Below are 14,069 nucleotides of genomic sequence, written 5' to 3' on the forward strand. Positions count from 1 at the left end.
CTCCCCGCCGCCCCCTTCCTTCCCTTCCCTCCCCCGGGGCGAACGCGGTGATTCAGCCTCTCGGTTTCAGTCCTCGCAGCCAACTTCCACGGGGAGCAGGAACGCGCCCGGGCAGCAGGGAGGAGCGAGGCAGCCACATGCTGCCCGACGCCCCGTGCCCAGGGCAGGCGTGGGCTTGTCAGCAGCAGTGGCGGCCTCCGAAACGGCCTCTGAAACGCAATGGGGGTCGTCCCACCCTGCCGCCCTGGACCAGCAGCGGGGGATGCAGGCTGCACCCTCCGGACCAGCAGCAGAACGATGCGTCCCCCGGATACCAGTGTCAGGGTGATGCACCCCCCCCAAAACAGCCAGCAGGTGATGCACATTACACCCCAAACACCCATATCGGGATGAGACATGCTGCCCCCCAGCCCCCCCTGCAGCCCCCCCAATGCCACATGGCAGCCTCCCCTGCGCAACTGGGGGTTACACATCCCCACAAGGGTCCCAGCGTGGCCCCCTCAGGGACCACACAGGCCCACAAGAGCCTGGCTGCACTCATGGTCCCCAAGGTTTCCCAGCCCCACAAGCTCCCCCCCAGCCCTCCTGTGGGGTCTCCCCCACTTTATGGGGGCATCCAGCCCCCCAATCCATCCCTCCCCCTCCCATGGCAGGGCCTCTCCCACCCCAAGCACCCAGCTCCCGCGGCGGCAGCACACCCCAGCCCCAGGGAGCCCTGAGGCGGAGGCAGCCGTGAAAAGACTGGTCCGGATTTTATTAAAAGTTCAGCACCAGTAAATATTAAAAAAAAAAAGCGACTGTGCAAGTTGGGAAGTATTAAATTAATGGAGCTTAAGGCTACAGAGGGCTGGTGTGGCGAAAATTCAAGGCACACGCAGGGCACGGGCGATGCAGCCTCGCCAGGCTGCAGCCACGCGGCGGCACGGGGACACCGGCACACCGGGAGCCCCGTTGTAGCACCAGGCCATGGGCTCCGAAGGGACCCTGGGCTCTGGGGGTGGGCTGGGAGGCCGGAGGCTCCAGGGTAGGAGCCCGGAGGAGCTCCGAGGAGGGGCAGGACCGGCACGCACGCCTGGCTCTGGCAGCACCATGCATCGCTCCCAGAGCAGGGGCAGCCCCCTGAACCCCTCGAGACAACACGGGGGTCGGTCCTGGTGCACTGTCCGCAGCTCCTGGGGAGGAGCCGAGGGACACAGTAAACCCCAGTGCTGCGGGGCACCGCTGCTGGCCAGGGCTCCTGGGGACATCGGGGACAGGGCTGGCCCGAGGCGAGCTCCCAGGCAGGCAGGGAGGTTCAGCGGTGCCGGGGCTCCACCGACGGGAATCGGGCTGCGCTCAGGGCAGCAGATGTCCAGGTGGCAAAGGCAGCCCTGCCGCAGAGCACCGGGCAGGATCAGCCCTTCCCCATGAGCCCAAGTTTCTGCGCAGCAGCTGGCAGGAGCTGAAGCCCAGTGTCCCCAAGATGGTGTTGCAAGGCCACCGCTGTCCAGCTCCGCCGGGGCCAGGCCCCCCTTCGCCTGGCTCATCGCAGGGTCTCTGCAAACAAGGAGGGCTCGATGGCACCGGGGCGCCAGCAGCAGCTGCCCCCCGCCCCGCAGCACAGCCCCCAGCCCTAGCATCAGGAACCTTGGTCGGCTTTGTCCCCCTTGGTCTTGGGCTCCTGCCACCACTCTGCGAAGAAGCCCTCCTCGTAGTCGCCTTCACCCTCGAACTCGCCGTCGGAGGGCAGGTCCTGCACCGGCAGCCCCTCACCGCCGTCCACCTCCATCTGCAGCACGGGACGGGCAGGAGGAGGCAGCGGGGCTCGGCGGCCCTGTCCGCAGCTCGTCCCCGAGCTACAGCCTCTTCTCCAAGGCTGGTCTGGGGGTCGGACCCCCTGCCCCAGGAAGGGCCCCGCCCTGGAGTATCCACAGCACCCACTCACACCACCCCAGCACCCCCAAAAGCACCCAGCTGCACCCTGCACCGGGGACGTCATTTACCTCATCGTCAGCCTGCAGATACTGCCTGGCGAAGTCCAGCATCTTCTTCTGGGCGGCCGTCCGGTTGTGGTAGCGCACGGCTTCCTGGGCACGGGGAGGGAGCGGGGGCTGCATCAGCCCCTCCGCCGCCGGCAGAGCCACGGGACAGGGGGACTGGGGGGTCCTCACCGGCCGGGGCTCGAAGTCCTCCTCCTGCAGGCGCCAGCGCTCGCGGTGGAAGCGGTAGTAGACCAGGTTCTGCTGCATCACGGCATCGCCCGGGTCGAAGAGCATGTAGCTGGAGACGCTGCGCACCGCGTCCCGCACGTCGTTCACTGCGGGGAGCAGCGCCAGGTGACGCGGGGGGCGACACCCCACCCAGGGGTCTGCAGCACCCTGGGGTGCCCCGGGGGCACAGCCCCCCACTCCTGCCAGCACTCACGCTTGTAGTAGGCAAACTGCAAGTAGTGGTACATGGTGGCCACGAACTTCTCCACGAAGTAGCCGCCCACGTTGGGGGTGAGCTCGGTCTCACAGTCCACCTTGCACTGCAGCACGCTCACAAAGTGGTCTGGGGGGAGATGTCAGGCTCTGTGCCCCATTGGCCCCTGGCCCCCCGCCACGAGCCTGCCAGCCCCCAGCCCCCTGCCCAGTCACCTGCGATGGCGGGGTAGAAGTCCTTGAACTCCTCCAGTTCGTAGGCGCCCTCGCAGCCGGCCAGGCAGTCCTCGTACGCCTTGTAGTACTCGGCCAGCGCCTGCTCCATGTCGGCCGCGCTGCTCCGGAAATCCCCGTTGTTGTACAGCTTCACCGACCGCACGAATATCGGCTGCCGGGGACCAAGTGGACATCGCTCACCTCCCTGCCGGGTGCTGCAGCCCGGCTCTGCCCGCCAGCAGCACCGACCTGCCCTGCTCTCCCCGAGGCAGCTCCGTCCCCAACGTGGGCCCCACAGGGATGCTCTTTTGGGGGCAGGAGGTGAGCAACCAGGGCTCAGTGAGGGAGAGCCACTTCCCTCAGGTTCAGCAGGACCAGGCTTTGGCAGCCAGGCGTGCACCGAGCCCCAGGGAGCCCCTCTCCCACCCCAGCCCCTTCCCCTCCTCACCTCGTAGGGCTGAGCCTCGAGGTCGACCAGGTATTCATCCACGTCCAGCATCGTCCTGTAATAGTTCAGGTACTTCAAGGTCATCTCGTGCTTGGGGTTCTTCTGCAGGAAGGTGTGGGCAGCGGACACCGCTTTCTCGATCTTATTTGACTGGGGAGGGAGGAAGAGCCGGTGCAGCAGGCTGCCGTGGGGGCAGCCGGGGCTGATGCTGCCGCTGTGGGGGGCTCAGCACCCTACTGGACCCCATGGTTGCAGAGCAGAAGGCTGGTCCTCGGGAGGGGACAGCCTGGCAGCCGCGGTGCCAGCCCCAAGCCCAATCATCCACTGACAGCAATGGACAGACAGGATCCGGGACCACGGACAACGCAGATAAATCCAGTCGATGCATGGCAGCCGCCGGTGCCCAGCCGCACCAACCTCCCCCTCCGTGCCCATGTGGGAGCGGGAACAGCTCAGCCCTTCGCGGACCCCCACGTCCTGCCAGGAGTGATCCACGTGGCATGGGCTTGATCCACACATCTGCTTTCCTCGGGCACTGCCACCGGCCCAGGCGAGCCGCCCCCGCTCCCCTGCTGCTTTATGAGCTCTCGGGTTGCAACTTCAGGGGAGCGAGATTGGGGGGGATGAACGAACTGTCCATGAAATGGGTTTTGGCCACAGCAAGCAAGAGGAAAAGGCATTAAGGAAGTAGGCCAGGCTGTCCCTCGCCACTGCCAGGTGAGCGGGGCAGCAGCGCTAAGCACTAAAGCAGCATCCGCACCGGCAGCTGGCCAGCGGTGCAGCTCAGGACCCCGACCAGCACCGGCGCCTGGGGAGGGGAGCGTCCCCTGCCAGAGCAGCTCTGGCCAAGGGAGGGTCACCCCGGGGCGATCCCTTACAAAACCTGCCTCCACGTCTGCACCGTGAGCCCAAGCAAGCGCTTCTCCCTGACGGAGCACCCAGACACGTGTCCCGCAGCAATCACGGTGGCACTGGACGCGGCAGCTCGGGCCCCTCGTCTGGGGCAGCGCCTGCGTCCCCCTCCCCAGTCAACACTCTGCCCAGCCAGGGGACCTTGGGTGACCAGGGCAACACAAGACGGGGTGGGGGGCCACAACCACAGGGCCCCCAGTCCCAGGCGCACCCCTCACGTCCTGCCTGATGCATCCCAGATGATGCTGACGTGCCACGGCGCAGGGGCAGGATGGAGGAGCGGGGGGCGGGGGGGATGCCAGATGGGGAGTGCAGGAAGAGGGATGCAGGATGGGAAAGCACATGACAGCAGGGTGCAGGAGGGAGGGGAGCAGGGTTCAGGGGGTGCAGATCAGGGGGTGCAGGCTGGTGGTGGAGGATGGGGGCACAGGATGGGGATGCGGAGGGGGGACGCAGGATGGGGGTGTCGAAGAGGAGCTATAGGATGAGGGGCACAGGACAGGGGTGCAGGATTAGGCATGGGATGAGGGTGTGCCCGATGGGGGGGCAGAGTGGAGGGGCGCAGGATGGAGGGCAGAAGAGGAGGTGCAGATTAGAGCGGTGCAGGACGGAGGTGCAGAACGCCTGCCGCCCCCAGGCCAGGGAAGCCCCCCACTCCCACCCCCCACCACGAGCCACGTTGCGCGGCATTTGCGCGCCCCCGGGGCGCCGCGCCGCCTCACCTTGAAGAGCGCGTAGTGTAGGTACTGGTAGGGCAGGCGGCGCTGGAAGTCGCGCAGCGTTTGCGCGGGGGGGTAGCGCAGCTGGAAGACGGGCAGGTCGCGCTTGCAGGCGCGCAAGCAGCCGGCGCGGCGCAGCAGCCGCCCGAAGAGCTGCATTTCCCTCTCCCACTCCCACGCCGCGGGGTCTCCCTCCGCGGGTGGCTCCTCCGCGGAGCCCCCCTCCGCGGGCGCGGCGCAGCGGCGGTGGCAGTGCGCCTCGCTGTCGCGCAGCAGTCGGTGGAGGCGCAGACTGGCCTCCAGCGCCCGGGCGCTCTCCGCCCACTGCGCCCCCGCGTACTGCGCCAGCGCCCGCGCGTAGGCGCGCTGCAGCGGCTCCAGCGCGGCCGCGGGGAACCCGCGCACGCTGTACTCCTCGTACTGCGCCGCGCACAGCCCCGCCGCCAGCAGCAGCGCCAGCGCCGCGCCGCCCATCCCCGCCGCCGCCGCCGCGCACTGCCCGCGCAGCGCCGCGCACCGCTCCGCGCAGGGGGCGGGCGGCGGGGAAGGGGCGGTGCGCGCCGGGCGCGCAGGGTCTTAGTGCGGCTCTGCGCGGCTGGCGCAGCGCCCGCGGGGTGCGCTCAGGGGGTGCTGGGTGCTGCGCACGCCGCGCTGCGCTCCCGGGGGTTGCGCAGCGCTGCGCCCTCCCCGCGCCGGGCTCGGTGCTCCACGCTGCGGGGAGTCAGTCCACACCTCGCGCTCTCAGGGTGCGCCCCGCGCTGCGGGCTCCGGAGGATGCGCTCGGGGCCGCACGGCCCCGGGGATGTGCTCGGCGCTGCACACCGCAGGGCGGGGTGTGCTGCGCTGCGCCCTGTGCTGCAGCCCCCGGGCACTCCGAGGTGCGCTCAGTGCCACACTGCGCTGCCCGGGCAGCCGGCCGGACACCCCAGCCCGGCTGCGCCTGGAGCTGCTGTTGCTGCTGGCTGGTGCCAAGCCGGAGGCTGCACGCCCTGCGCCGTGCCAGATCCCAGGGCTGCACCGCGCCAGGCCTTGGCACGGCCACGCTGGCCCCAGCCCAAGCCCAGCACTTTGTTGCCGGCTGGACAGTGCTGCTGAGGGATCTCACAGCACGGGGGCAGGAGCCAGGACACTGCTGGGGTTTCTTCCTCCGCTCCACTGCGGAGCAGAGGCCGTTAGCAGTGCCCAGCACCTCCCTGCAAACGAGCAGCTCGATAGCACGCAGGCTGGGATGCCATCGCCCATAAGTGCTCACTTGCCCCAGAGTCAGGCCCTGACCCCACTGTGCCATGGGGAGAGCCCCGAGTCCCCCTGAGCGACTCGCGGTGCATTGGGGAGCTGCAGAGCACCCCGGGGCTGGGCTCGAGGGAGCTGATGCGCTTTGCTTGAGCTTTTGCTCTGGCCAGCAGCGCTGTGCCTCAGAGGAGCCGGGTTTCAGTTTGGGTTTGTGGACTGTCATATTTCCCACCCGGGACTTGCCAAGGGGTCTTACCGCGGTGCCTGGCTCTTGCCAGGGTTGGGGGGAGCGGGGTTGTGCAGACAACATGGTACGCGTGCGTTTAGTGCTGCTCCTATTTGTGTAAGACCGTTAGATGGGCAGTTTCACATTTTGAATCATTGCCATGCAGTAAAAGGTCTGTCAGCAGCACACTGAAGAGCAGTAGATGTTATTAAAGCAGTTAATTCTTGCATTTACTCTGCCAAACTGGCAGGGACTGGGTAGCAGCATCCTGAGCCGTGGGAGCCGTGGGGCCGGGGAGAGGCTGCCGGGAGCGGCGCAGCCAGCGCTAGGACCCGGGCGAGCGGGGCCGGGATGGGACCTCCAGCTGCACGAACTCCCTCCCCAATAGCTCTCCGCAGCTTTTCCCTTCGCAAAGGAACTGCCCAGGAAAAGGAAAAAAAAAAAAAAAAAAAAAGAGAGGGGAAAAAAAAAAAGAACCCCCCCCGGCGCGGAGCTTTGCGGCTACGGCTTTTCCCGCCCGGCCCCGCTGCCGCCGGCGGGGGGGAATCGCCCCGGCGATGCCGCGGGGCGACTCGCGTGGGGAGCGCGGCCGGCGAGGGTCCACGTGTACAGGAATTGCGGCCCGCGGGAAGGGGCGGCCGGGCCGGCTCCGCCTCCCGCCTCCCCCCGCCGTGCCCGTCCGCCGGCCGCGGCTCCCAGCGCCATGTCCCCGGGCAGCCTCGTCCTCCTCCTCAGCACCCTGGGGGCCCCGGGGCTGGGCGACCCCGGCCCCCTGGAAGACGTGGTGATAGACAGATACTATATCCCCAAAATCTGCCTGCGGGAAGTCCAGATGGGGGATTTCATTCGCTACCACTACAATGGGACCTTTAAAGATGGCAAAAAGTTTGACTCCAGGTATAGCCCTCGGCTCTTTACCGGCTGCATGCGGCCCCGGCAGCCGTGCGCTGCGGGGGGGTCCCTGCATGCCGCCCGCCCCAGCCCGCGTGCGTGTCGCCCCGTCGCATCCCCGAGGGCCAGCAGGCAGCGAGGCGGGGAGCAGGCAGCTGCCTGCTCGGGCCAGCGCCCGTGCCCCGCGGCTTTGACCCCAAGGAGGGCTTTGGGCGGGTGCTGGGGGGGGGCCGGGGAGCGCGGGGAGCCCTGTACACGTGTCAGCCCGGGGGCCCCGGCCGGGCCCCGAGCGAGCTGCCGAGAGCAGCCCCCCCCGCCCCGGGCTGCAGCCCCTGCCCGGCCCCTTTCCAGCAGCCCCTGCCTGGGGCTGCGGCCCCTTCCCAGCCCCTGCCCGGCCCCTTTCCAGCAGCCCCTGCCTGGGGCTGCAACCCCTTTCCAGCAGCCCCTTCCCGGCTCCTTTCCAGCAGCCCCTGCCGGGGCGCCTGCGCTGCCACCTTGGGTTTTGCAGCAGCCCCCCTGCCCGGGCCAGGGTGTCCGCACACCCTGAACTCCGGGGTGCCCACGGGGAAGCCCGTCTCAGGCATGGGCAGGATTTGGCCCCAAGTGAGACATTCTGCACTCAGGAACATGTATTTGCATGCGCTGCACAGGCAGGGAAAACACTTAAAGCACTTTGAAACGTGGCAGCAACGAAACCCGTTCATTATCTAAGAGGCTTCACTCCGGCTGGTCTTAGTTTTCCTCGGCCCGTGCATCGATCCTGCTCTGCTCACGCTGGCTATAAATCGGTGTTTATGTTGGTGCAGTCCCTGATTTGCACCCCTGTGAGCAGGGGAGAATCAGGCACTTGGTGAAAGGGCAGAAAATGACTGAGCTGTGCTGGGGCTCAGCCCCAGGCCTGCACAGGGACAGAAACTTTTCAGACGGGCATTTTTCAGAGCCCTGGAAAGCAAAGGGATTCTGCTCGGGTTAAAAGTGTCTTATCTTTCTTGCAAGCATGAATGGGGGAGAAAATAACTGAGCCATGTGCTGCCACTGCTGCTGCGAGCCCCAGACACAGTGGGAGCCTGGGGGCATTTGCTGCTAAAATAATTCCTTGACCTGATGACTGCAGTGTGCTGCCAGGAGAAAGCGTCAGCTGCATATTAAAGGGGATGAAGGATTTCAATTTATCTGAAATGGCCCCAGTTGCTTCTTGGAGTATTTTAAGATTTAAAAATAAAAACAAATTTGCAGTTTAAAAATGAGGCCTGGGACGTCTCTTCTTTCCTCCTTGCTGCATAAAGCTCCAAATGTGCCATATGCGAAATGATTTGGAAGCAGCAGAAAGTCGGGGAGCTGCCGGCCTCCAGCCCAGCTCCCCGGGTGAGATCTGGGGATGGTGATGATGGGTTCCATCCCAGCTGAAAGCATCACCTGCCTCCTTTGCATCCAGAGGGCCAGATCCGCATTGCCGTGCGTCCAAGGGTGCTGGGCGTGCAGGCTCAGGTCTGAGCCCTGACCGGTTCCACAGGAGGCAGCTCCACCCCGGGCAGTGCAGGATTGATCCCGTCAGGATCAATGTCTGTTTGCTGTAGGGGATGAGCTGCGGGCTCTGCTTGCAGCACAGGGACCCGCGGCTGCGGTGGGTGACCTGCACCCTCGAGGAGGGCGCAGCCCTGTTGCCCCGTTCTGCCCCTGCGGCAGGCATCCGGGAGCCCCGCGCCATTCTTCGGTGTTCACAGGGTTCGTGTTTTGGTTCTGGATCTGCCCCGAGCCCTCGGCGCTGGCATTGAGCACCCCCAGTCCCAGCGGCTTTGGGGGCTTCGCCCTTTGCTCGCACCCTGTTGATGGCTCTGTCCCTTCACCCCAGCTACGACCGAGGGGCCACGGTGGCCGGCGTGGTGGGTGTCGGGCGGCTGATCACCGGCATGGACCGGGGGCTGCAGGGGATGTGTGTGAATGAGCGACGTCACCTCATCGTGCCCCCCCACCTGGGCTACGGCAGCATCGGCGTGGGTAAGGGGCCACAGCACGGCGGGGGGACAGAGGGAGCAAACCCCCCGGGGCCAGCGTTAGTGGGGATGGAGGTCGGGCACCCAGCTGGCAGGCACTGGCAAAGGGCGGCTCCGTTGCCAGGGCACTGAATAGCCAAGGCAAGTGGTGCCTGAGCAGGGAAGGAGGGGTCCTGCCCCCCTGGTTCTGCTTCTTTCCCGGGGCTGGCGTGTGTGGCCAGCAGCCCCAAGCAGCCGCAGGCTCAGGAGGGCTTTAGGGGACAGAGCCCTTGGCTTGCCTGGGCTTGGTGCTGCTCTGAGGTGCTCTGTCCTTGCTGCCACTCGTTTAGCGGGGCTGATCCCCCCAGACGCCACCTTGTACTTCGACGTCGTCATGCTGGACATCTGGAACAAGGATGACAAGCTGCAGATCACCACCCTTTCCAAACCGGAGCGTTGCAACCGCACAGTGGAGAACTCGGACTTCGTGCGGTACCACTACAACGGCACGCTGCTGGATGGCACCCCCTTCGACTCCAGGTACGGGGCACCGGTGCTGGGATGCACCTTCGCCTTGGGGCACGAGGGATGGCAGGGACTGGGCTGGGGCAGGACATGGGGGCCCACGCTGCACCCCAGTCAGAGCAGACTCCCCCTGCGCTCTCCCTCCCCACACCCTGGCACGGCCGGTGCAGCTCCGTGCCCCCCAAACTAGCCTCCCACGCGGCACCGCTCAGGCCGGGGAGCTGGCGTGGCCCTGGAGCCGCCCCCCCTCATTCCTCCCCACCAGCTACAGCAAGGGCAGCACCTACGACACCTACGTGGGCACCGGCTGGCTGATCAAGGGCATGGACCAGGGGCTGCTGGGCATGTGCGCCGGGGAGAAGAGGAGCATCATCATCCCCCCATTCCTTGCCTACGGGGAGAAGGGCTACGGTGAGTTGGGCATCACCCCGTCGTGCCTGGCCCCTTCCCTCCCCACGCCGTGCAGAGCCCCCCACGGGGCTCAGGACCCTCGTCCGGGCTGACCCGTGTCCCCTCCCCAGGGACCGTGATCCCACCACAGGCCTCGCTGGTGTTCAGCGTGCTGCTGGTGGACTTCCACAACCCCAAGGACGGTGTCTTCCTGGAGCACCTGGAGGTGCCGGAGTCCTGCAAGCGCAGGGCTGTGACCGGGGACTTTGTCCGCTACCACTACAACGGCACGCTGATGGACGGGACGCTCTTCGACTCCAGGTGCAGGAGGGAAGCGGCCGAGCGGGGAGATCCCCCGATGTTCTCTCCCCTGCCCTGTGCTCAGCAGCGGGCTGCAAGGAGAGGCTGGAGAATCGGGGGAAGGTGGAGGAGAGGGTGGTAACAGGCATGAAGTAGGCTGAAAAAACCAATACCTGTTTGCTGCGTGCCTAGGAACAAGGTTTGGCTCCTGGGGGAGCCGGGCAGAGCCTGGGAGAAGGGGTGCGGGCTGGGGTGCAGGGGTGGGGGGGGGGACTGACGGGCCAGGCTCTCCTGCACAATGGCGCCGGGGGCTTCTCTCGCTGCAGCTACTCCCGCAATCACACCTACAACACCTACATCGGGAAGGGCTACATCATCCCCGGCATGGACCAGGGCCTGCAAGGGGTCTGCGTGGGAGAGAGGCGGCGGGTGGTGGTCCCCCCACACCTGGCCTACGGGGAGAACGGAACAGGTAAAGGGCAGCCCCGCGGGGTCCGGCATGCCTGCACGGCGCAGCCCCGGGCTGCGGCATCCCCTCCCGCAGCCCTGTGCACCGGCACACCGAGGGTCTGACATCAGGAAAGCGCTGGCCAGGCGGGGCCAGCTCCTCACCCCAGGGGCCACCTCCATCCCCAGGACTCTGGGCGTTGGGAGGGGGCGTCGTGGGCAGGGGAAAGGCTGATGCCAACACATGCAGAGCCAGGGCTCCGAGGGACGGACACACCACAGGGCATGAGAAAAAGCAGGGAAAGGCTTTACCAGCGCTGCGGGACTCCAGCAGCTCTCCCAGCAGCTCTCCTTGCGCTCCTTTTCCAGGGAATAAAATTCCCGGCTCAGCCGTACTCGTCTTCGACGTCCACATCATCGACTTCCACAACCCCGCGGACGCGGTAGAGATCGAGACTGTGTACCGGCCCGAGGGCTGCAACGTCACCACCCGCGACAGAGACTTCGTCCGCTACCACTACAACTGCTCTTTGCTGGACGGCACCAAGCTCTTCTCCTCGTGCGTGCTCGCTCGCGGGCTGCCCCGAGCACACCTTTCCTTCACAGGGCCCAATCCTGGCAGGCGCTGAGCCGGGCAGGGCTGGGGGCGGACGGGCTCCGGAGCAGCACTGGGAGCATCAGCTCTTTGCAACGGGCAGCACCGGAGCATCGGCCGCATGGCCACGGGCAGCGGGGGCTTTACTGCAGGGTGGAGGGTGTGGGATTTCGGGGTACAGCGCGACGGATGATGCAGGGTTTTGGGTGGTAGAGTGGAGGGTGCGGGATTTTGGGGCTCGGCAGGGCAGAGGGTGCAGGATTTTGGGGCTCGGCAGGGCAGAGGGTGCAGGATTTTGGGGTGTGGTGGCGTGGAGGGTGTGGGACTTCAGGCCACGGCGGGATGATTTCGGGCAGCACGGGATTTTGGGGAGCACGGGATTTCGAGGCATGGCGGGGCTGCTCACTGGGCCTGAGGGGCTTTGTCAGCCGCGTGGTCTTCTCTGCCTCCTGCAGCCACGACTACGAGAAGCCCCAGGAGGTGACTCTGGGGACCAACAAGGTGATCGAGGGCCTGAACAGTGGCCTCCTCAACATGTGCACGGGGGAGAGGCGGGTGCTCATCATCCCCCCCCACCTGGGCCACGGGGAGAGCGGAGGTAGGGGAGCGGCGCGCGGCTGCCCGTGCAATGGGAACGGGGGGGTTCTGCCTTGCGGAACTGCTGCTGGGCCCCTTCGCCCGCCTCGCCCCGGCTGGGAGGCATCGGGGGCCAGCGCGTTGCTGGGCTCCCCCGCGGCACAGCAGCCTTCGCTGGCTTTTGCAGCCCGGGGGGTGCCAGGCAGCGCCGTGCTGCGCTTCGAGGTGGAGCTGATCTCCATGGAGGAGGGGGTTCCCGAGGGCTACCTCTTCATCTGGCACGGGGACCCGCCGGCGAGCCTCTACGAGCAAATGGACCTGAACAAGGATGGGGAGATCCCCGCTGACGAGGTGAGCGAGGGCCCCGAGCGCCGCCAGACCGCGGGCTTACGGGGTGCAGGAGGAAACAGGGGCGCAGGGGACCCCACCCCGGGGAGCAGCACCCGCAGGACACTGCTGTCCCCGGGCACTTGGGAGCCTGAAGAGCTGTGCAGAAAAAACACCAGCCCAGAGCATCGCTGCTGGGTGCAGGCAGCGCTGTGACCGGGCAGGGACACCGAGGGCAGCCCGTGCTCTTGTCCCTGCCCCGTCCTCGCTGCCTGGCTGCTGCCCTCGGCGCGGGCCGTGGTGCTCCCTACCGTGCCCGGTGCCGGCTGCGCGGAGCAAAGCGGCATCTCTCTCCTCTCCCCGCTGCAGTTCTCCACCTTCATCAAGACCCAGGTGGCAGAGGGGAAAGGCCGCCTCATGCCCAGCTCCGACCCGGAGAAAGTCATCGCCGACATGTTCAGGAACCAGGACCGCAACCAGGACGGGAAGATCACCTCCGAGGAGCTGAAGCTGAAGTCGGATGAGGACCAGGAGAAGATCCACGAGGAGCTCTGAGGAGCGGACCTCACTTTCCCCCGGAGACAGGACTCATCCCTGCTGCGCCACAGCCAGTCTCCCCCACCGGCTGCCCTGGGAATCTGCCCCTGCCCCTCCCCAGCCCTGCAGGGGGGCAAATTTTGGTTTCCCCCCCCCTATTATTTAACTGAGGGTTTTTTGATGAGTTCTTCCTGGGCAGGGAAAACTCGCCAACCCCCAGCTAATAAACCCAGGCAAGAAGGTGGGAAACACCCACGTTCTTGGGAGTCTCGATACGCCGCGGGAACGGCAGCGCCCGCATTTCCTCGCACTGCCCGTCCCCTCGTGCTCCCCGGCCCTGCAGACGATACCTCTGCCATCCAGCGGGCCGAGGATGCCAGGGCCAGACCCTGGAGCCCTGCCCTGCCCCGCTCTGCTGCCAAACCCCGCTTCAACCCCCTGCTCTCGGCTCCCCCCAGAAGGGCCGGGGCGGCGGCGTCCCCTCCCCGAGCCCCTTCGTCCTCAGCCAGCGACTGCACGTCCCGCTCCAGCCTCCTGGCCTGCCCGCGCTGCCTCCTGGGGCAGGCAGGCAGGAGGGAGGTGGGGGCTTCCCCTCCACTTCTGCCGCAGCATTTTGTAGTTTAGGGTTGGGGTGTGGTTTTTTTTAATATACACATATAAAATCCTTTAAAGGAGAGAAGCCTTTCATGCCGGTCTCTGCTGCTGGCCCAGCCTCTGCTCCCCCCTGCCATCCTCCCTGGGATGAGAGGCTGGAGGGGGCTCAGGTTCCCAGGGCGAAACCCCGATACCCCACAGGCGTCCGCGGTTCCACAAAGCCTGGGCCCCCCAAGACAGCGGGGGTGGGACCTGGCAAACCCCTCGCCAGCTGGGAGAAGGAAAACAGAAAGCCTCTCCCACCCAGGCCCTCAGGGAGCAGCAGCATCCCCATCCGCATCCTCCCCGCCCCGCAGCGACAGCCCTCAGTGATTGAGAACAATCAGCCCTATTTTGGTTTGATGCCTAAATGCAGCTAATTAACTTGGCGCTCTCAGGTTTGCCAGTCGTGACCAGCACGGCTCCATCACCTCCCACCAGCTCTAGAAGCTTTTGCACAGCGTGTCTTGCAGACAGAGATAAAAGAAATGCAAGAACAGAACAGCGCAAAGGGTCAGAGCGAAGCCCTCAAACAATGACTTCTACCTTGCACCAAATAAATAATTTCTACTGGTTTCCAAGGAGTTTGCCTTTGTGTCAGGTTACTTTGCCATGAGACGCTCCGGCGTGCCCGGGCAGCGGCCCAGAGCCAAGCCTGGCCCGTCGCTGGGCGCGCGGTGCCCGGGGGATTTCAGACTCCGGCACCTGCTGGGTCGGGC

The 14,069-nt window shown here is 66.2% G+C and overlaps 3 protein-coding genes across 3 annotated transcripts in view; 2 read left to right on the top strand and 1 right to left on the bottom strand.

Annotated features, from left to right (window-relative positions):
- Positions 1-14,069, top strand: part of NKIRAS2 (NFKB inhibitor interacting Ras like 2) — a 141,424-nt gene that overhangs the window by 28,401 nt on the left and 98,954 nt on the right. The window lies entirely within an intron of this gene.
- Positions 734-5,211, bottom strand: P3H4 (prolyl 3-hydroxylase family member 4 (inactive)). The gene is made up of 8 exons (XM_075171635.1): positions 4,701-5,211; positions 3,067-3,216; positions 2,619-2,790; positions 2,404-2,532; positions 2,151-2,296; positions 1,983-2,066; positions 1,627-1,768; positions 734-1,536 (listed from the first exon to the last, which is right to left on the bottom strand). The coding sequence occupies exons 1-8, from the start codon at positions 5,169-5,171 to the stop codon at positions 1,523-1,525; spliced, it is 1,308 nt and encodes a 435-aa protein (XP_075027736.1). The 5' UTR covers positions 5,172-5,211; the 3' UTR covers positions 734-1,522.
- Positions 6,093-13,934, top strand: FKBP10 (FKBP prolyl isomerase 10). Its single transcript, XM_075171628.1, has 10 exons — positions 6,093-7,053; positions 8,900-9,045; positions 9,371-9,560; positions 9,811-9,956; positions 10,067-10,256; positions 10,562-10,707; positions 11,052-11,241; positions 11,733-11,875; positions 12,041-12,204; positions 12,550-13,934. The coding sequence occupies exons 1-10, from the start codon at positions 6,860-6,862 to the stop codon at positions 12,733-12,735; spliced, it is 1,695 nt and encodes a 564-aa protein (XP_075027729.1). The 5' UTR covers positions 6,093-6,859; the 3' UTR covers positions 12,736-13,934.

The sequence above is a fragment of the Calonectris borealis genome, chromosome 22 (genome assembly GCF_964195595.1).
Source record: "Calonectris borealis chromosome 22, bCalBor7.hap1.2, whole genome shotgun sequence".
In the NCBI taxonomy this organism is placed as follows: Eukaryota; Metazoa; Chordata; class Aves; order Procellariiformes; family Procellariidae; genus Calonectris; species Calonectris borealis.